At 39.8% G+C, this 20,860-nt stretch overlaps 1 protein-coding gene and 1 long non-coding RNA gene across 5 annotated transcripts in view; both read left to right on the forward strand.

Annotated features, from left to right (window-relative positions):
• Nucleotides 1-20,860, forward strand: part of COPS4 (COP9 signalosome subunit 4) — a 37,498-nt gene that overhangs the window by 15,584 nt on the left and 1,054 nt on the right. The window contains exons 3-9 of one of the 4 annotated variants that reach the window (XM_032334775.1): nt 1,889-2,040; nt 2,597-2,700; nt 5,276-5,429; nt 5,582-5,732; nt 6,780-6,989; nt 14,085-14,200; nt 15,975-16,059. In XM_032334775.1, the coding sequence (XP_032190666.1) occupies nt 1,889-2,040; nt 2,597-2,700; nt 5,276-5,429; nt 5,582-5,732; nt 6,780-6,989; nt 14,085-14,200; nt 15,975-16,059 (972 nt within the window). The remainder of the gene's footprint in view (nt 1-1,888; nt 2,041-2,596; nt 2,701-5,275; nt 5,430-5,581; nt 5,733-6,779; nt 6,990-14,084; nt 14,201-15,974; nt 16,060-20,860) is intronic. The other 3 variants (XM_032334776.1, XM_032334778.1, XM_032334777.1) reach the window with 3 other exon arrangements.
• Nucleotides 11,065-12,899, forward strand: LOC116585292. Its single transcript, XR_004283548.1, has 2 exons — nt 11,065-11,624; nt 12,116-12,899. It is a non-coding gene; the product is annotated as an uncharacterized LOC116585292 (long non-coding RNA).

A 20,860-nucleotide genomic window follows, 5' to 3' on the forward strand; every position in this document is an offset into this window, starting at 1 on the left:
TGGGATGAAAATTCCATGTTTGCCTTGTATTACTGAGTTAGGACCTCAGAGCTTGCTCACGCTTGTTTTAGATCAAGTTACCAATATAATTTGCATTGACATTAAATTCAGTCACGTGGAAATTCACTTTAGAATTTACTTCCTACTTGGTTATTATTCAATAAGTTGTCTTCAGAGTTACATTAACAATTAAGGTTTTATATCATAATTGATAGAGTATACTGATGAAAGACAATGTAGCAGAACGATAAAGAGAATAGTCTCGATACAGTCTGGTCTCTTGCTATATTAGTTGTGTGTTCTTGGGCAAGTTACTACCTTTGTGACTCCATGTCCTTGGTTATTTTTATGGGGCTGTGATAGCTCCCCTGCAGCAGGGCTGGGAGAGTAAAGGAGTTGATACACCAAATAAAGAGCTTCGAGAAGTACTTGGCATAGAGTAAGTGCCGCAGAGGTGTTACCCGTTTGAATGGGAACCAGACATTTCCATTCTTCAAGACTTTCTCACCTACTCCCTGACTTCAGACATATCCAGCTATTTTGGAAATTACTCGAAAGTCAGGCTGGAGTTGATACTGAGTTAACAGTGTTAAGGACACTTGAGAGGGCTTTACACTATACAGCACGCTTCCACACACATGCTCGTGAGAAGTGCTAGTTTGTGTAGCAATTTCTTTCAAACAGTTGTAAGTGCCCAATGGCACTTGTAATGAAACTATTTTCTCAGCCGTATCTGGCTTTATCCAAGGATGAATTATGATTAATACATCATGAACTGATGACAGGCTTGTTGCAGGCGACTGTAAGTTACTGCCTCAGAAAGATCGGGGCCTGCAGTGGGTGTTGAACTGGCAGTGGCTTCAGAAAGACTGAGAGGAATGGCTTTATTGAGAACACTGCATTGTAGTAGCAAAAGAATAGTGATTTTTATTATAAACTTTGATCTTTGTATAAACTTTGAATCCAGTGCACTAATGAAAAGCCATCTACCGAAAATCATTCACATCAGCTCAACAGTTTTGGACCATCATTTATTTTCCTGGTAGCTGCTGGTTTCAGACTTAATTTATCTGAGCAGTGGTACAAGCACAATGCATCTTTTAAAATAAAATAATGGTGCTAATAATAATGAAATTTGTTGAGTGCTTTGTGCCCCATGTTGTTTCAAGTGCTCTGTGTACAGGGCATTTAAGCTTCACTGCAGCCTTAGCCACATTGTACAGATGAGAAAACAGAAACACAGAGAAGCTGAGTTTCTTTTGGAGAGCGTCTGATCAGGAGTGCTGGAAGCGGTGTGACTTCAGAGCTCTCATCTGTAATCACATACAGTAATAAAAACTCATAAATGTTTATAAATAATGTCATTAAGTCTGCCTGTACGTCTAGTGCTGACTTCAGTTTTATTTGTCATTTTTATTGGGAAAGTACAAGTGGCGGTACTTGCTTTATTTAAATTTCATGAACATTATCTCAGTTTCTTCTTTAACTCCTTTTTGTAACCAGGTGGAATATAAGTAGATACATAAAAATGGAGGTGTTTCTGTGCCTTCCCTTTGTAGAAAAATAAGGGAGAGAAGGAAGAATATAAAATTCTCAAACGTAAAAGAAAACTTTTCCCCAGCCATTTCTGTTTCTTAGAAAAATACAGGGGATTTTTACTGTTTTGGTGTAATCATTATGTAATCAAATAATTCAGCATAAGGAAAACTAATTGTGTAAATATAAGCTGATATGGGTGTGGAAATCCCTGAATAGTGCACTGAAGGTTCATTATTAGGAATGCAATAATATATATCATTTTTAATGTTAATTTCAGGTAAAAATTGATTGCTTAATGAAAATTTATAAATGATTCATGTTTTCTTATCTTTTTTTTTTTTTTGTCAAGTGGTAAATGAGAATGTCAGTCTCGTGATCTCTCGACAGTTGCTAACTGATTTCTGTACACATCTCCCTAACCTGCCTGACAGCACAGCCAAAGAAATCTATCATTTCACCTTGGAAAAGATCCAGCCTAGAGTCATTTCATTTGAGGAGCAGGTAAAAATCTAGAGCAGTGACTTTTGAACATGAGATAGCAGCAGTTATTTTGAGAGGTATTACTACATTTTTAAAGGAGATGGTCATCCAGTTTTATTTTTGACAAAACAGTGTGCCAAATAGCGTGTTACAATGTAAAAATAGACACCAGGATGTTGTAACTCCAGCTGGCAGTTGCTCAGATGTTACAATTTGATTTATAAACCAAATATTACTCTTTAGACAATTTTTAAGAATCAGCGAAATTGTTAATAAGGTTAAAATAATAGGAAAACTCCAACATTATGTATGCAGTTAACGTAAAAGTAAAATTTCATATTTAAGCTAAATTACTGCCATAATCCACATTGCAGAAATGTGTTAGTTTAGTATTTTGGTATTCTGTATATGCAGAATTCATAAAAAAGTAGGGGTGGGTCTAGTGACACTTGTACTATTTACTTGTCAGCTTAATATGTTAAATGAAAGCATTATCACAATAGATTAACTTCACATCCATTTATTTTAGTCACTAATGTGAGTTGAAGTAATTTAACATGTCTGCCTGTTATTCCAGGTTGCGTCAATAAGACAGCATCTTGCATCCATATATGAGAAAGAAGAAGATTGGAGAAATGCAGCCCAAGTGTTGGTGGGAATTCCTTTGGAAACAGGACAAAAGTATAGTAAATAGTGGATATTGGATGGAGATGTATATAGGATATGTGTCATTGTTCACTTGTGTTTTTTCTCACATTCTAGTGAAGGAAACATCATAAACAACTTAATAAGTAGAGACATTTTGTAGAATATTAGAAGGTGATAAGTGCTCTAGAGAAAAGTAAAGGGAAAGTGGGGAACAGGTTGTATCATTCAACAGGGTGACTGGAGTGGTGGGGTGTCCCGGTCCATGTTCTCAGACACTTGAAGTGAGGGAGTGGCTGTGAGCCGAGAGAAGACCGTCGGTAGATCCTGGTAGGGAGGACGGCTGATGGAAAGGCCCTAAGACAGGAGCACGCCTGGGTTATTTTCAGAAGATCGGGGATACCAGTGTGGTTGGAGGGGAGCAAGCCAAGGGAAGGTGGGGGCTGAGATCGGAGAGTAGCGAAGACTGGATTATGTAGGTTCTTCTAAGTCATTGTAAGGCCTTTGGCTTTTCTCTAAGTGAAATGAGGGGAGCCATTGGAGGATTTTGATTGGAAGATCGACATGATCTGATTTATATTTTAGAAAATCATTCTGTCTACTGGGTTGAGCCTAACTGTACCACTGCAGAGAAGATGGAGATTATGAGAAATGTTGGATTCTGGATATGTTTTTAAGGTAGAGCTAAGGGTTTTCTGGTAGCGTAGATATGGAGTGTGAGAAAAAGAGCCAAAATAAATCCTGGTTTTGGTCTGAACTGGAAGGGTGGAGTTGCCATCTACTGAGTAGGAAAGAGTAGGTTTTGAGGGAAGATCGAAAGTCCCATTTTGGACATGTGATAACCGAGTGGAAGTGCCTAGAAGGGAGTTGAATGTATTAGATACTGTTCTTTACAGTGACCGTAATTATCATTTTGATAGTGCTGTAGCATTATCTTTATCTGTGAGGATATCCGAGAACGGAGAATTTAGTTTTCTAAACAAATTAACCTAAAAGTGATTAAAAGTGGAATCTGGATAAACAGTTGAGAACTTATTTCTTTAAAGAATTATTCATTTTAGTAATTATAGTAATAAACTTAATAGATGGCATAAAAATTGGAAAACTCAAAAAAAGTATAGTACTCTCTCTTTTTTTTTCTTTTTTTTAAAGATTTTTCTTTTATTTGATGGACAGAGATCACAAGCAGGCAGAGAGGCAGGCAGAGAGAGGAAGAAGCAGGCTCCCCGCTGAGCAGAGAGCCCGATGTGGGACTTGATCCCAGGACTCTGGGATCACGACCTGAGCCGAAGGCAGAGGTTTTAACCCACTGAGCCACCCAGACATCCCCCAAAATATAGTACTCTTTATAGCAGTTTATGTAAATTTGAGTTATGAATGGAAATAGTATACTTACAAAATGCTAGCAATATATGACTTGGGGAAAAATTTTGAATTAGTATAAAAAAATTTTAAAAAGTAAAGACTTTCAGAACTTGGGCCATGTAAATTGTAAACTCCGTTCTTGCCACATGGTGGCATCACTTTTGCTGGTAATAAAATAAGATTTTTCTGTAAGGATTAATCTTGAATTTTGTAAGTTTCGAATTACGTGATGTGTCAGTTGTGCATTTCTTGCATAAAATGTGGCCACAGAGATAAAGAAGAAAATGAAAACCACCTGTAATCTCAACACCGAGAGATAATTAGTATTACTGTCTTCATAAGCATGTACAGAAACACATCTTAATAGTGTCTTACATGCTGTTTTATCCTGTTTTTTCACTTAGCAAAAATACATGACTGTTATCATATAGTAATGATTATAATAACTGTATATTATTCTACCATCTTAATGTACCACAATTTAGTTGATTATTATAAATATCAGAGTAGGTGATTCCCAGTTTTTTCCTGTTAGATATTTATGAGTAACTTTATAAATGAATATTCCTTTTATATATGTGTACACATCCCTGATTATTTTCTTGAGATTAGTTTTCTGGAGGTAAAATGTAGTTGGTAAGGAATGTATGCATTTTGAAGGGTTCAAAGGGTGGTTGGAAAATATATTGCCAATTTGTTTTCTGGGATGGTTTACTCATTTATAGCCCCAACACCACTATATGATACACCCCTCAACTGGGCATTTTTTAAGTTCTTTGACTTGTGAGATTATCTGAGGATTGAAGGAAACTAAAAATCAATAGAACAATCATGATAGAAAAAATAAAAATTGAGTAAAATTTATTTTGTAAATATTTTTTAGAGTTTTTCTAATACAGTAAAAATTTGATTCTCTTAATTTAACAGAATATGTAATGAAAAAAATGTATTTTCTCCAACTCCTAAAAACTTTTTTTTAAGTAAATCCTTTTTTTCTTTTTAAGATTTTATTTATTTATTTGATAGAGAGATAGAGATCACAAGTAGGCAGAGAGGCAGGCAGAGAGAGAGGGGGAAGCAGGCTCCCCACAGAGCAAAGAGCCCGATGTGGGGCTCGATCCCAGGACCCCGGGATCATGACCAGAGCCGAAGGCAGAGGCTTTAACCCACTGAGCCACCCAGGCGCCCCCTAAAAACTTTCTTGATTATATATTTAGTCATTCTGTTTTTTTCTGTTACATCCTAGGCAGTACAATGTAGATTATAAACTGGAGACTTACCTGAAGATCGCGAGGCTATATCTGGAAGATGACGATCCTGTCCAGGCAGAGGCTTACATAAATCGAGCATCATTGCTTCAGAATGAATCCACCAATGAGCAGTTACAGATACACTATAAGGTAACAGATGAGCTGATTTGGGATTAGTTTTGTATTGGAGAATCCTGCTATACTAAGATGCTCCAGAACATCATTTTATTTTTTGCTTTGATTTTGAGTTTTTGGCTTTGATTTTGAATTTTTTCCCCTAATTGAGAAATTTCCCTCTTCAGGTATGCTATGCACGTGTTCTCGATTATAGAAGAAAATTCATTGAAGCTGCACAAAGGTACAATGAGCTCTCTTACAAGACAATAGTGCACGAAAGTGAAAGACTAGAGGCCTTGAAACATGCTTTGCACTGTACCATCTTGGCATCAGCAGGTAAACATAATTTGTGCTTTCAGGAACAGTCAGTTACCTTTGCTTAATAATTGCAGGTTCATTACTACTGGAGGATTTAGCAAAGAACTATTTTTCAAGGGGATGTCTTATTGCAATTATAATTATGTCTTATGCAATTATAAATTTATTTTAAACATTTAAACAGTTAAGAACAATAGATTGCTAACTTAAAAAATTTTTAAATATGCATGTATCAGTCTATTACCCACATGTGTTAGGAGTAATTAAGAGAGATAACATGAAATTTAGTTTGCCTAATATAGCTCTTAAAAATAAATAATGAAATTCAGTGAAAATTATATAGAGGGAAATAAAAATTAAAATCTAGAGACTGATAATCATGTACTGCTTTTGGGATTTTCTTTAACTTCAAGCCTTAGTTTTATATCTCACATTTATCCTTTTCTTTGGTAAATTTGAAAAATAAACTGTTCTTTGTTCTTTTTTACTAAATTATAGCATATCAATCACTCAACTTACAAAGCAGAAAAGACATTGAGAAAAAATGCTGGTAATGCTAAGCCATGGCTTTTCTAAATCATTTTTAGAATGTTTATTGATCTGTATTTAGTTGAGAGCTTGATGACATGTTCATACTACACATTTCATTCCTTATTAAGCAGTGATCTTATTTATTGTATTTTTGTTACTGAAAAGGCAATACATAGAATGGTATTGCTTTCAGTTCTTAAGAGCTTTTACTGGTTACTTGGGTTTCCTTCCTGTTCAAATGTCTGTTTTTATCCTCTTTTTTTAATAAACAGTAGCATGATATGCGTACTTTGTAACCTGCTTTTTTCCTTCCTGTATATTGGCAGTCTTTATGTGTCAATACATGTCATTCATTCTTTTTGGATGAGCAATTGAGTATTCACTAATTCTGTGTTGGCAGTAACTTTGTAGAACATAGCTACCACAAATCAGGACAACTGACTGTATTTTAGTAGGCAAAAATGGAGTCATAACATAGTTTCTTATTGGAGAAATAGGTTGTGAGAATATTTGATGCTCATTTGCTTCCCTTAGGACAGCAGCGTTCTCGGATGCTAGCCACTCTTTTTAAGGATGAAAGGTGCCAGCAACTTGCTGCTTATGGGATCCTAGAGAAAATGTACCTAGACAGGATCATCAGAGGAAATCAACTTCAAGAGTTTGCTGCCATGTTAATGCCTCACCAAAAAGCAACTACCGCTGATGGTAATGATCAGGTCTTAATTTGTGGAAGCAAATATTTAGGTACACACTACTGGCAAGTGTGTTAAATTTGAAGCATCTTGATATCTTTCTATAATATTTTTATATAACACCTGATGACCAAAAAGGAGTATTATATTGACTGAAAATGAGTATTATATCCAGATAGGGTTTAGATAATAAAAATAGCCCTATTGGAAAGCATATCGTAGAATAATGCATTTTCAGAGACTATAAGGGCAGAACTATAGCCTATGTTAATACTGCCTGATTTTTATTTTTAATTTATTTTTATTTATTTGTTTGACAGAGAGAGGGGAGGGGGGAGGAAGGGAACACAAGCAGGGGGAGTGGGAGAGGGAGAAGCTTCCCGCTGAACAGGGAGCCCAGTGCAGGGCTCAGTGTAGGACCCTTGGGATCATGATCTGAGCCAAAGGCAGATGCTTAACACCCGAACCACCCAGGTGCCCCAGTGACTGCTTTTTTAAAAACTCAAACGCTTTGATAAGTACCTTAATTAATTTTTTTAGAGATTTTATTTATTTATTTGACAGAGAGATCACAAGGAGGCAGAGAAGCAGGCGGGGCGGGTGGGGGAAGCAGGCTCCCCGCTGAGCAGAGAGCCCGATGCGGGACTCGATCCCAGGACCCTGAGATCATGACCTGAGCTAAAAGCAGAGGCTTAACCCACTGAGCCACCCAGGTGCCCCAACCTTAATTAATTTGAAGCATCGGTTTTTAACAGTGTAATTATCCAGTCCTATTTTAGATAGAGTAAAATTTGGCAGAGTAGCTTGCTTAAGGTTATTCAGGGTGAAAGTGCTGCCAGTAAGAATAGAACTTGGTGTCATGTTTCCTAGTTAAGGGATCTATTTGCTTGCCAGGCTACCTTTTCCAGAGAAGTTTTTAATAGTTGCTTGTTTATAACATCAGTCACTTTATATATGTTTGTCTACAGAGGTTTTAAAGTAACTGAAAACAATAACATACGTAATAATAAAAATATAAACAGAGCGTCAGAAACATGAAAAAAGTCAAGATAAACGCAGATCTGTTAGACTTAGTTCCTTGGATTCAACATCATCATATATCAAAGAGAATTCAGCTGTAAAAAGTCATGTATGCAGGGGGTTTGCTGAAAGGTATACACTTCACCCAGTCTTACTGTCCTGAGTTAGACCAGATCACTGAAGGGATTACAGTGACCGCCTGTTGAGTTTTTCATTTAATTGATACTTTAAGAAGCAAACTAGTTGATTTTCATCATTCTGTCTAAAGGAGGTATTTTTTCTGTAGGACTTTCGTGATGCAGTCCTCAGGAAAAGTTCTTCACAGTCTTGCAGTTGGGATTCTCCTGAACAGTTTTTTGTGTTGGTTTTTTTTTTTTTAATTTTAGTTAAATACACTCGGGGGGTGCCTGGGTGGCTCATTGGGCTAGAGCCTCTGCCTTCTGCTCAGGTCATGATCCCGGGGTCCTGGAATCGAGCCCCACATCGGGCTCTCTGCTCAGCGGGGCACCTGCTCCCCCCACCCCGCCTGCCTCTCTGCCTGTTTGTGATCTCTGTGCAAATAAATAAATAAAAATCTTAAAAAATATATATACTCTGAGTTGGTTGGTTTTTCTTTTCTTGACTGCTAGAAAGCTTATTAAATTTGCAGCCCACCTATAAATAGTGTGTATGTATGTGTTTTGATTGTTACTTTTAAATTCTTTTCCATGTATTCTGAGCAGCTAACATTCTGAGATGTCTAACACGTTGGAAAAGATAGTTAAAAAGAAAAAGTTCCCGGAAGTGATATAGTCAAACTTCACATTTGACTTTGAACTTCCTGGCATGAAAAAAAAAAGTGAAAAGGTTCTTTCTAAAAAGGATGCTTCCTAGGACCTCTGAGGATGCAAATAATCCTCAAATCTCTCCCATGGGACTCTAAAAAGGGGACAGATGTTTCGTTGTTTTCTCCCATTTTAGGCCTTACTGTTTTTCTTATTTATCCCTTCTGGACATTTTTGTTGATTGGCATTATAACCCTTAGCAATCTTGAGATGTAATTTTTTAAATTATAATTCATTTTTTGTATTCTTAAAGTTGTGTAATATTATTGCTAATCTGCTTTCTGCTCACTAGATTTGTCTGTGGTGGGCATTTCATATAAATGGAATCACGCAATATATAGCCTTTTCACTTGGCAAAGTGTTTATCCATGTTGTAGCATTTATCAATACTTTATTCCTTTTTATTGCCAAATAATACTCTATATGTGAATATACTGCATTTTATTTCCTCATCAATTGATGGACATTTAGATTATTTTCACTTTGGGTTACTGATAATGCTTCTATGAATATTCATGTAAATTTTTTTCTATTTTAATTCAGTTAATTAACATATAACGTATTACTGGTTTCAGAAGTACAGGTCTGTGATTCATCAGTCTTTACCCAGTGCTTATTACATCACATAACCTCCTTAATGTCCAACACCCAGTTACCCTATCCCTTCATCTCCCTTGCCTCCAGGAGCCCTCAGTTTTGTTTCCTGTGATTAAGAGTCTCTTATGGTTTGTCTCCCTCTCTGATTTCATCTTTTATTTTTTCTTCTCTTCCCCTATGATCCTCTGCTTTGTTTCTTAAATTCCACATATGAGTGAGATCATATGATACTTATGTTTCTCTTCTTGACTTATTTCACTCAGCATAATACCCTCTAGTTCTAGCCACATCGTTGCAAATGGCAAGATTTCATGCTTTTGACGACTATGTAATATTCCATTGTACACATATGTCACATCTTCTTTATCCATTCATCTGTCAATGGACATCTAGGCTCTTTCCACAGTTTGGCTATTATGGACATTGTTGCTATAAACATTGGGATGCAGATGCTCCTTCGGATCACTACGTTTGTATCTTTGGGGTAAATACCCAGTAGTGCGATTGCTGGGTTGTAGGGCAGCTCTATTTTCAACTTTTTGAGGAACCTCCATACTGTTTTCCAGAGTGGCTGCACCAGCTTGCATTCCCACCAACAGTGTAGGAGGGTTCCCCTTTCTCCACATCCTCACCAACACACATTGTTTACTTCTGACCAGTGTAATGTGGAGTATTTTTTCATGTGTCTATTGGCCATTTGGATGTGTTCGTTGGAGAAATGTCTGTTCATGTCTTCTGCCCATTTCTTGATTGGATTATTTATTCTTTGGGTGTTGAGTTTGATAAATTCTTCATAGATTTTAGATACTAGCCCTTTATTTGATAAGTCATTTGCAAATATCTTCTCTATTTCTGTTGGTTGTCTTTTGGTTTTGTTGACTGTTTCCTTTGCTGTGCAAAAACGTTTTGTCTTGATGAAGTCCTAGTTGTTCATTTTTGTCTTTGTTTCCCTTGCCTTTGGAGATGTGTCCAGCAAGAAGCTGCTGTAGTGGGCACCTGGGTGGCTCAGTGGGTTAAGCCTCTGCCTTCAACTCAGGTCATGATCTCAGGGTCCTGGGATTGAGCCCGGAGTCAGGCTCTCTGCTCAGCAGGGGGCCTGCTTCCCCCTCTCTCTCTACCTGCCTCTCTTCCCACTTGTGATCTCTCTCTGTCAAATAAATAAAATCTTTAAAAAAAAAAAGTGATGCCTGGGTGGCTCAGTTGGTTAAGCGGCTGCCTTTGGCTCAGGTCATGATCCCAGTGTCCTGGGACTGAATCCCACGCCTGCTTCTCCCTCTGCCTCTGCCTGCCATTCTGTATGCCTGTGCTCTCTCTCTCTCTCTCCCTGACAAATAAATAAAATCTTTAAAAAAAAAAAAACAAAAAACCTGCTGTAGCCGAGGTCAAAGAAGTTGCTGCCTGTTTTCTCCTCTAGGATTTTGATGGATTCCTTTCTCACATTGAGGTCTTTCATCCATTTTGAGTCTATTTTTGTGTGTGGTGTAAGGAAATGGTCCAATTTCATTCTTCTGCATGTGGCTGTCCAGTTTTCCCAACACCATCTGTTGAAGACACTTTTTTCCATTGGACATTCTTTCCTGCTTTGTCAAAGATTAGTGGACCATAGAGTTGAGTGTCTATTTCTGGGCTCTCTATTCTGTTCCACTGATCTATGTGTCTGTTTTTGTGCCAGTACCATGCTGTCTTGGTGATGACAGCTTTGTAATAGAGCTTGAAGTCTGGAATTGTGATGCCACCATTTTGGTTTTCTCTTTCAGCATTTCTTTGGCTTTGGATCCGACTTCTGATAGTTCTGGTTTTGTGCTCCACTGCTCTGTATCAGTTGTGGTAGCCAGTGCGCAGAGGCTCCCACCCCAGCCCTTTCCCCGCCATGGTCTGTCCTCCCATGTAGTACCTTGATTCGCTTCTTTGCAGCATCTACTTTGCAGGAGGTGGTCACTTTTCTATTTGTAGAGTTGCAGCTACTCTTTTCTTAGCTTTCCAGTTGAGTTCACAGTTGTTCAGAATGATTTGGTAGCTATTTAGCTGAAGTCTTGGGACCAGATGAAATTATGGTCTCCTATTCCTCCACCATCTTCCTTGTAAAAATTGTTGTATGAACACAGGTTTTTAATTCTTCTCGGTATTCACCTAGGAGTGGAATGACGGGGACATGTGATAACTTGGTGGTTAGTCCTTTGAAAAGTTGCCAGACTGTTTTCAAAAGCAGCTGCTCCTTTCTGCATTCCTGTCAGCTGTGTGTGCAGGTTCTGATTTCTCCATTTTTTTTTAATTATATAATTTTTTATTTTTTATAAACATATATTTTTATCCCCAGGGGTACAGGTCTGTGAATCACCAGGTTTACACACTTCACAGCACTCACCAAAGCACATACCCTCCCAATGTCCATAATCCCACCCCCTTCTCCCAACCCCCCTCCCCCCAGCAACCCTCAGTTTGTTTTGTGAGATTAAGAGTCACTTATGGTTTGTCTCCCTCCCAATCCCATCTTGTTTCATTGATTCTTCTTCTACCCACTTAAGCCCCCATGTTGCATCACCACTTCCTCATATCAGGGAGATCATATGATAGTTGTCTTTCTCTGCTTGACTTATTTCGCTAAGCATGATACGCTCTAGTTCCATCCATGTTGTCGCAAATGGCAAGATTTCATTTCTTTTGATGGCTGCATAGTATTCCATTGTGTATATATACCACATCTTCTTGATCCATTCATCTGTTGATGGACATCTAGGTTCTGATTTCTCCATATTTTCTCCAACGTTTGTTATCCGTCTTTTGACTTGGACATCCTCATGTGTATGAAGTTGGCGTCACATCGCTTTGATTTGCCTTTCCCCAAACAGCTTTTCATGTACTTATTGGCTGTTTGTATATCTTTAGAGAAAAGTTTGTTTGGATCCTTTTCAGTTTTTAAGCTGGGTCATTTGTCCTTTTATTACTGAATTGTAGGAATTCTTTATATATTCTAGACCTGATCATTACCAGATGGTTTGCCAATACTTTCTCCCATTCCGTGTGTTTTTTCTTCACTTTCTGATGGTTCCCTTATAGACATTAAAGTCTTTAATTTTGATGGAGTCCAGTGTATTTGTTTCTGCTTTTTGTTGCTTGTACTTTGTACTGAGAAGTTGTTGCCTAATCCAGTGTTGTGAAGACTTGCTCTGTTTTCGTCTATATGTTTCGTAGTTACAGCTTGTACATGTAGACATTTGATTCATTTGAGTTCATTTTGTATATGGTGTAAGATGAAGGTCCACCTTTATTTTTTTGCATGCAGATACCCAGTTGTCCTCATAACTGTTGAAGAGACTGTGAGTTCCCCATTAAATTATCCTGGGACCCTTATTGATAATCAGTTGACCATAAATGTGCGAGTTTACCTCTGGAGTCTCAGTTCTACTCCATTCTGTATTCCTATCCCTATGCCAGTACCACACTGTCTTGGTTACTTTATCTTTATAGCAAGTTTTGAAATTGGGATGTGTGAGTCTTCCAACTGTTTTTCCTCTCAAGATTGTTTTGGCTCCTCTGAGTCCCAACAGAATGAATAGTAAAATCAGTTTGTTAGTGTCTGCCAAGAGCCCTGAGTCCATAAATCAACTTGGGGATTATTGCCATCTGAAAAGTATTAAGTTTTCCTATTTTCCCATTTATTTACGTTTTTATATTTGAGAGTTGCTAAGAGAGTAGATCTTAAAAGTTCTCACCACAAAAAAAAAACAAAAAAAAACAAAACAAAACATGAGGTGATGGGTGTTGGTTAAATTTATTGTGGTAATCATTTTACAGTGTATACGTATATTAAATCATGTTGTACATCTTAAACTAGTACAATATTATAGGTGATATCTGTTAAGGGTTAATATTCAAAATATATAAAGAACTTCTAAAATTCAGCATCCAAAAAACAAATAATCCAGTTTAAAAAGGGGTGACATTTTTCCAAAGAAGACATCCAGATGGCCAACAGACACATGAAAAGATGGTCCACATCACTCAGCATCAGGGAAACACAAATCAAAACCACAGTGAGATATCACCTCACACCTGTCAGAATGGCTAAAATCAACAAGTCAGGAAACAACAGATGTTGGCGAGGATGTGGAGAAAAGGGGAGCCTCTTACGCTTCTGGTGGGAACGCAAACCCATGTAGCCACTCTGGAAGACAGTGTTGAGGTTCCTCAAAAAGTTAAAAATAGAACTAACCTACAATACAGGAGTTTCCCTACTAGGTATTTACCCGAAGGATACAAAAATACTGATTCAAGGAAATACGTGTACCTCGATGTTTGTAGCAGCATTGCCTGCAACAGCCAAATCATGGAAAGAGCCCAAATGTCCATTGACTGATGAATGGATAAAGAGGAGGTTTGTACACACACACGCGCACACACAGAGGAATAGTATTCGGCCATGTCAAATAAACAAATAAAATCTTCTAAAAAAAAAAGTGTAAAACAAGGGGCACCTGGGTCCTACGGTTGAACGTCTGATCGATGGTGACCGTACGGTGTGATGGATCAGGTTGAGACTGAGCCCTGTGTCGGGCTCAGCGTGGGGGCTGTCAGAGATTCCCTGTCCTGCCTCTGCCCCTTCCCTCCCACTCACTCTCTCTCTCAAACAAATAAATAAATCCTTTGTAGAAAAAAGTGTAAAACAAGTTTCAAGCTTGTAACGGTCTTATTTATATTTATTTAAGGTTCTAGCATCTTGGACAGAGCTGTTATTGAACATAATTTGTTGTCTGCAAGCAAATTATATAATAATATCACCTTTGAAGAACTTGGAGCTCTTTTAGAGATCCCTGCAGCTAAGGTATTTTCTTATTTCCAATTTATAAAAAAAGAAGTTAGACTAAACTACAACATGTAATCGATAAATATTGGCAACTGCAATGAAAATACACATAAAAAGCCTCAGGAAAATGGAAGTAAATTATTTGAATGTTAAAGTAGTAATGTAATGGAATTGTCCTACTTTTTTGCTTTTTTTTAATCTGTATTTTATGATAAAGTGACCTAGAATTTTAGGTCACTAAAATTTAAGGGGTTCCAGGTTATGATACCTGTTTTATGAGAGTGTTTAGTGTCTGTTTCAGTGCACTTCATGGTGTTTTCTGATTTCTGATGAACTTGAGATTTTGATACATGCCTTACTTCTTTTTCCGCTCTAGTTGACTCAAAGGTTAAGTATTTTACCTCTTTGAAAGAATAACTGTGGTCATTCTCTAAGCTATTCTGTTGTAACTTTTATGCTTGATTTATCTTAATTGACTGAGTTAGTAGGAAATTAATTTCATTTTTAGTCATGATAAAGGTTTGGTTGGCTCTGTACAAATACCAACAAAGTACCAAGACTATTTAGAGGGCACTTCAGGTATCATTTAAAAAAATTCTCTTAATTTTAAATAAGAGTAGAAGTGAGCAATCCACTTACTTTTACCTAACTTGCATATCTTAAATCATGTAGTAATGGATTGTGTCCCCTTTTATCTGTTGGTGAAATATTAATTTAGAATTTCCTAACACAGTTACTGTACTTGTACACACTCAGTGCATAGTATAGGAAGTGGAACCATTTGCGAACCAAAGCTTAAGTTCCCATTAAAAGATACTTTCTTTTTAGGCTGACACTAATTATTTAACAATAAATGATAGTACAGTTGTTTAGGGTTGATTGTGAACATGGTCAGAATTACTAAAATGACCAAATCATAAGCCAGTTTGCTTACACATAGTAAACATGAAACATGTCCTTAGGAACTAGGTAGAGGACCTTTTGATTCTGTTTGATGCCTTTTTTTTTTTTTTTTTAAGATTTTATTTATTTGAGAGAGAGAGGGAAAGCACAGAGGCAGAGTGAGAGAGAGAGCAGGGAGCCTTATGTGGGACTAGATCCCAGGACGCAGAGATCATGGCCTGATACAAAGGTAGATACTTAACCGACTCAGCCACCCAGCCCCCCCCCCCTTAATTGTCTTTAAAATCCTTTCAGTTTTTATTTATCTATCTATATATTTAGTTTTTTTTTTTTTTTTTAAAGAGTTTAGTTTTTTAAGTAATCACTACACCCAGTGTGGGGCTCAAACTCACAGCCCTGAGATCAAGAGTCCCATGCCTGGTGCCCCTTTTTAATTCCCTTTTAAATTTGAACATCATTCCTCCTTCAAAATATTACTTTCTTCAAAAATACTACTTTCTTAAAGAATTTTCTAGGTGATAAACACTGCAAATTTAAATGAAGTAAAAAGAAAAACTAGTTTGTGTAGGCTTTTTTGAGGTATGGATCTCCGTGAGAAGAAAAATTGTTAATTTGATTTTAAGCAGAGGAAGAAATTGGTAAGAGTGTTAGGCTCTTGTCCAAAGTCTCACAAGTAAAACAGATCCCAGCTAACGTAAAGTAATGGGTTATACCGGAAGGACTGGGGGATAAGCGAGGCAGATTTACAAGGTTAATCTTGTGATGAACAGCAGGTGAACATAGAAAGTGTGTGGGAAGCCAAACCAAGAGATTTCAGTTCTCTTACATGTGAGGAACTGTTAGATATGATAAAGTTTACAAGAGTTTATTGTTTCTTTTTTTTTAACAGGCAGAAAAAATAGCATCACAAATGATAACAGAAGGACGTATGAATGGATTTATTGATCAGATTGATGGAATAGTTCATTTTGAAAGTAAGAGGTTTTGCTTATTTCTCTCATAATAAAGTGGCAGGAGACTCTTGTGTACTTAGGATTAAGCCCGGTTGAACGATTTCCTTTGACTTAGTGTATTACTACTGGGATGAACTTACTTACCTTACTTCCTAGAGAAATAATTAGAAATAATTTTTATGAACTTACATTTATGAATCTACCTAATGCTGCATTTTAATGCTCTGGAAGCATCTGAAACCAGAACCAGTTCACCCTCCTACTCCTCACGCGGCGCACCGTGTGCCTCCAGCAGCGCCTGAGGCTCACGGGGCAGCTCCGTCCGTCCCCTGACTCACGGCTGTTACCTCCTCAGCCCCGCTTTCTACCTCCTTGCCACCACCGAGCTTCTGTGCCTGGCCCCGTGCTACTTGTTAAGAGTTGATTTTGAGATAGCCCGTTCTCACCGTATTTCCTGTCTTTCTAGCAGTCCGAGTCCCTGAAGTTCACTCTTCCTGACCGCTTCGCAGCCTCCGTCCATTACCGTTTTCTTTCTCCTGGTCAGGCCCTTTTTCGCTTCACTCCTCTTCCTCTCTGGCTTGGCATCCACGATTCATTATGTCTTTCTTTCTTTTTTTAAGGTTTTATTTATTTTTATTTTAGAGGGAGTGAGAGTGCACAGGGGAGGAGCAAAGGGAGAGAGAGAGATTCTCCAGCAGGCTCCACGCAGAGTGCAGAGCCCGGGGCAGGGCTCAGATCATGACCTGAGTTGAAGCCAGGAGCCGGTCGCTCAGCCAACTCAGCCACCAGGCGTCCTGATCACTCACAGGTGCCCTGGATGACTTGCCTGTTAACTTTTCGTTCCGGTTGTCCAGGAAAACTTCGCCTGGAACGAACCCATTCTCCATCTTTTTCATTCCTGTGCTTGAGTAGCTAACTGATGTTGCCAGAGGGGAGTTAGAACAGCAGACAGATTGATGACCACTGCAAATTCAAGGTCGTGGGTTCTCAACAGTACCTGGGACTCTTTTTTTTTAAAGATTTTTATTTATTTGTTAGAGAGAGAGAGAGATACAGAGCGCAAGCACAGGCAGACAGAGAGGCAGACAGAGGCAGAGGGAGAAGCAGGCTCCCTGCCGAGCAAGGAGCCCGATGCGGGACTCGATCCCAGGACGCTGGGATCATGACCTGAGCCGAAGGCAGCTGCTCAACCCACTGAGCCACCCAGGCCTTCCGAGTACCTGGGACTCTTGACACATTTTTTTTCCTACCCTGCAGTGGGGATTTCAGGTTTCAGTTTTCGTGAATCTCGGACTTTTCTCCTCCTTCACTCTCGGCAGCAAACCTTGTTTCCTGTTTCACAGGGAAAAATCTACCAGTGTGAAGTTGAGTGAACTTTTTTTTTTTTTTTAAAGATTTTATTTATTTATTTGATAGACAGAGATGACAAGCAGGCAGAGAGGCAGGCAGAGAGACAGGAGGAAGCAGGCTCTCCAAGGAGCAGAGAGCCCGATGCGGGACTCGATCCCAGGACCCTGAGATCATGACCTGAGCCGAAGGCAGAGGCTTAACCCACTGAGCCACCCAGGCACCCCTGGAGTGAACTTTTTTATCATATTTATAAAACGTATGAATTTTAAATACCGTGTGATCATGTCTTTTCTTCGTGTTATATGGGACGTGGTTCCTGTCTCCCTTTCCAGCTCTTGTGCTTTGGGTCCTTCTCTGACTGGAGTCCGTCCGTCTCAAACCAGCTTCTTAGGAACTTGAGCTTAGCAGTTATTTCGTTTGTTTTCATTCTTTCTTGCTCTGTTGGCTTCTTCCTGCCAATATTTAAACTTGGGTCTCCCCAGTTTTAACAAGGATATTTTCATCTTGATGTTCGGCGTCTCCAGTAGCCCCGGTCATCTCCCCTTTCTGAGCCGTCCCCGCCGCCCACACCCACACCGCTCTTCCTCTGTCACCCGTTCTCCTGCTTTCCCTCCTGCTTTCCCAGGTATTGGTCCCGTCCTCTTTGTAGGTTCTGTTGTGCCTTTCAATAGGAATATTGCTAAGGGCGAACTCCAGGCCTTTCCCTCCGCACTCTGCTGTTGCCCTTGATTCACTGGCCGTCTCTATGCAGACAGTGCTTACGTTTGCCTGTCTAGTGTGAGTCTCTGCCGAGTCCTGGGCCCGCTGGTGGTAACTGGTTGCGAGGTATTTTCCACCTGTCTGTTGAGCATCTCACATGAACACACCCCACGCTGAATTCATTCTCTCCCCTCCCTGCGTCCCTTCCTCGGCCAGCAGCCAGCAGCTGCCGTGTTTGCTTCTCCAGCCTTCCTTCTCCTTGGTCCCTCTTCTGGGCTGAATCCTTTCAGCTTTTCTCCCAGGTGCATCTGGAACCCATTTACTCGTCGTCTTGTCTTAACTGCTCCCGGCCCGTTCTGAACCCTCCCCCACCCCCTGGGCTTCCCCGTCACGTCTGCCGAGGCTCCTGTCTGGCCTCGTTGCCGGAGTACAGCCGGACTGGCGGTGATCTTTTGAAAAGGCAAGCAAACAAACAAATACCAAATTATTAAATGCTATCAGTTGTGTTTCTGATGTGAGGCACTGTGTACCATGAACACATTTTTAAATTCTTATGCAGACAACTAGGTCAGTTTTTCATTTTATGGCTTTTTAATTTCCTGTATTCCTATATTCGTTCAAAAGGTCTCATTCACTTTGGGGTAAAAGTAATACTTTTCTAAAATTTTAAAAATATTTTGATTTAGGTTCAGAAATATCTGTCTACAGCTTATTTATGTGTATAATTTTAAGGTATGATCTAGTTTATCTTTCTTTAAAGATGGATTGCTGATTTGCAAGTACTATTTATTAGGTAAGACATACTTTCTGATCTTCGGCAAATACTATGGTCTACATCGTGTTTGGATCTCTTTCTGTAATCCGATTGGTTCCACTGATCTGTGGCAATATGGTAATAAACTCATTTATAGTAAATTTTACTGTTGGAAAAGCATCTCCTTTCCCTCCACTGTTATGTTTTTTACTGAGTTGAAATTTATATAACAGGAACCATTTTATTTATTTATTAAAGATTTTATTTATTTATGTGACAGAGAGACACAGCAAGAGAGGGAACCCACGCAGGAGGAGTGGGGGAGGGAGAGTGCAGGGACCGATCCCAGCACCCTGGGGTCTAACCTGACCTGACCTGAGCCTAAGGCAGACGCTCAGTGACTGAGCCCCCCAGGCGCCCAGACGTGAACCATTAAAGTGAGCAATTCGGAGCATTTAGTGGGTTCATGGTGCTGTGCAACCACCCGCTCCACCTTGTTCCAAACGTTTCGTCTTCCCAAGAGGAAGCCTCATGAGTCTTGAGAATAGTTGCGTCCGTCCGTCCTTCTCTGGGCCACCGCAGCCACTGTCCGAATTTGCGCACTGTGGACGAGCCTGTTCTGGATACTTTGTAGAGACGCGGTTGTGCGCTGTCTGACTGCTCACTCTCAACACGGTGCTCTGCGGCTCTGTTCCTGTCGTTCTGTCGTCCTGTCGTCCTGTCGTCCTGTCGTTCCTGTCGTCCTGTCCTGTCGTCCTGTCGTCCTGTTGTTTCTGTTGTTCTGTCTCCTGTCGTCCTGTCGTCCTGTCGTCCTGTCGTCCTGTCGTCCTGTCGTCCTGTCGTCCTGTTGTTCTGTCGTTCTGTCGTCCTGTCGTTCTGTCGTTCTGTCGTCCTGTTGTTTCTGTTGTTCTGTCGTCCTGTTGTTTCTGTCGTCCTGTCGTCCTGTCGTCCTGTCGTCCTGTCGTCCTGTTGTTTCTGTTGTTCTGTCGTCCTGTTGTTTCTGTCGTCCTGTCGTCCTGTCGTTCTGTCGTCCTGTCGTCCTGTTGTTCTGTCGTCCTGTCGTCCTGTCGTCCTGTCGTTCTGTCGTCCTGTCGTCCTGTCGTCCTGTTGTTCTGTCGTCCTGTCGTCCTGTCGTCCTGTTGTTTCTGTCGTCCTGTCGTCCTGTCGTCCTGTCGTCCTGTCGTCCTGTCGTCCTGTTGTCCTGTCGTCCTGTCGTCCTGTTGTTTCTGTTGTTCTGTCGTCCTGTCGTCCTGTCGTCCTGTCGTCCTGTCGTTCCTGTCGTTCCTGTCGTCCTGTCAGCGCGTGGAGCAGCGCTGGCTCCGCGGCAGGGCCCACTGCGGCGCTGCACTGTTCTTGGTGTCCCAGGTCATCTCGGCTGTCCTCAGACGTCACATCCTCCGTAGAAACTCTAATGATCCTGTCCTGTTAGAACAACAAAGAAAGGGGGGATTATCTTCGTAATTTAAAAAAAATGTGTGTGTGAACAGGGAGGGCTGTTCCTTTCTCTGTGATACTGCATCCTTCTGTCTGAGGCTCTCGTTTCTTCTGCTCAGGTTATTTTATGTCCTTTATTAAAATTTTTTTATTTCAGTTTTTTAAATTCTGTGTCTGTTTTTGTATATTTGGGGACTGTTTTGAGTGGAATATTCCCCTTTTAACGGCATATTGCTGGTGTGGAGAAAATCCTGGTGTTTTCATGTTGAGTTTTGTTTTGTTTTATTTGTTTTGTTTTGTTTTGTTTTTTATTTTTTTTTAAAGATTTTATTTATTTATTTGACAGACAGAGATCACAAGTAGGCAGAAAGGCAGGTAGAAAGGGAGAGAGGAGGAAGCAGGCTCTCCGCGGAGCGGACAGCCTGATGCGGGGCTCGATCCCAGGACCCTGGGATCATGACCTGAGCCGAAGGCAGAGGCTTTAACCCACTGAGCCACCCAGGCGCCCCTGTTTTGTTTTGTTTTAAAGATTTTATTTACTTGACAGAGAGAGAGACAGCAAGAGAGGGAACAGAAACGGGGAGT

The sequence above is a fragment of the Mustela erminea genome, chromosome 2 (genome assembly GCF_009829155.1).
Source record: "Mustela erminea isolate mMusErm1 chromosome 2, mMusErm1.Pri, whole genome shotgun sequence".
In the NCBI taxonomy this organism is placed as follows: Eukaryota; Metazoa; Chordata; class Mammalia; order Carnivora; family Mustelidae; genus Mustela; species Mustela erminea.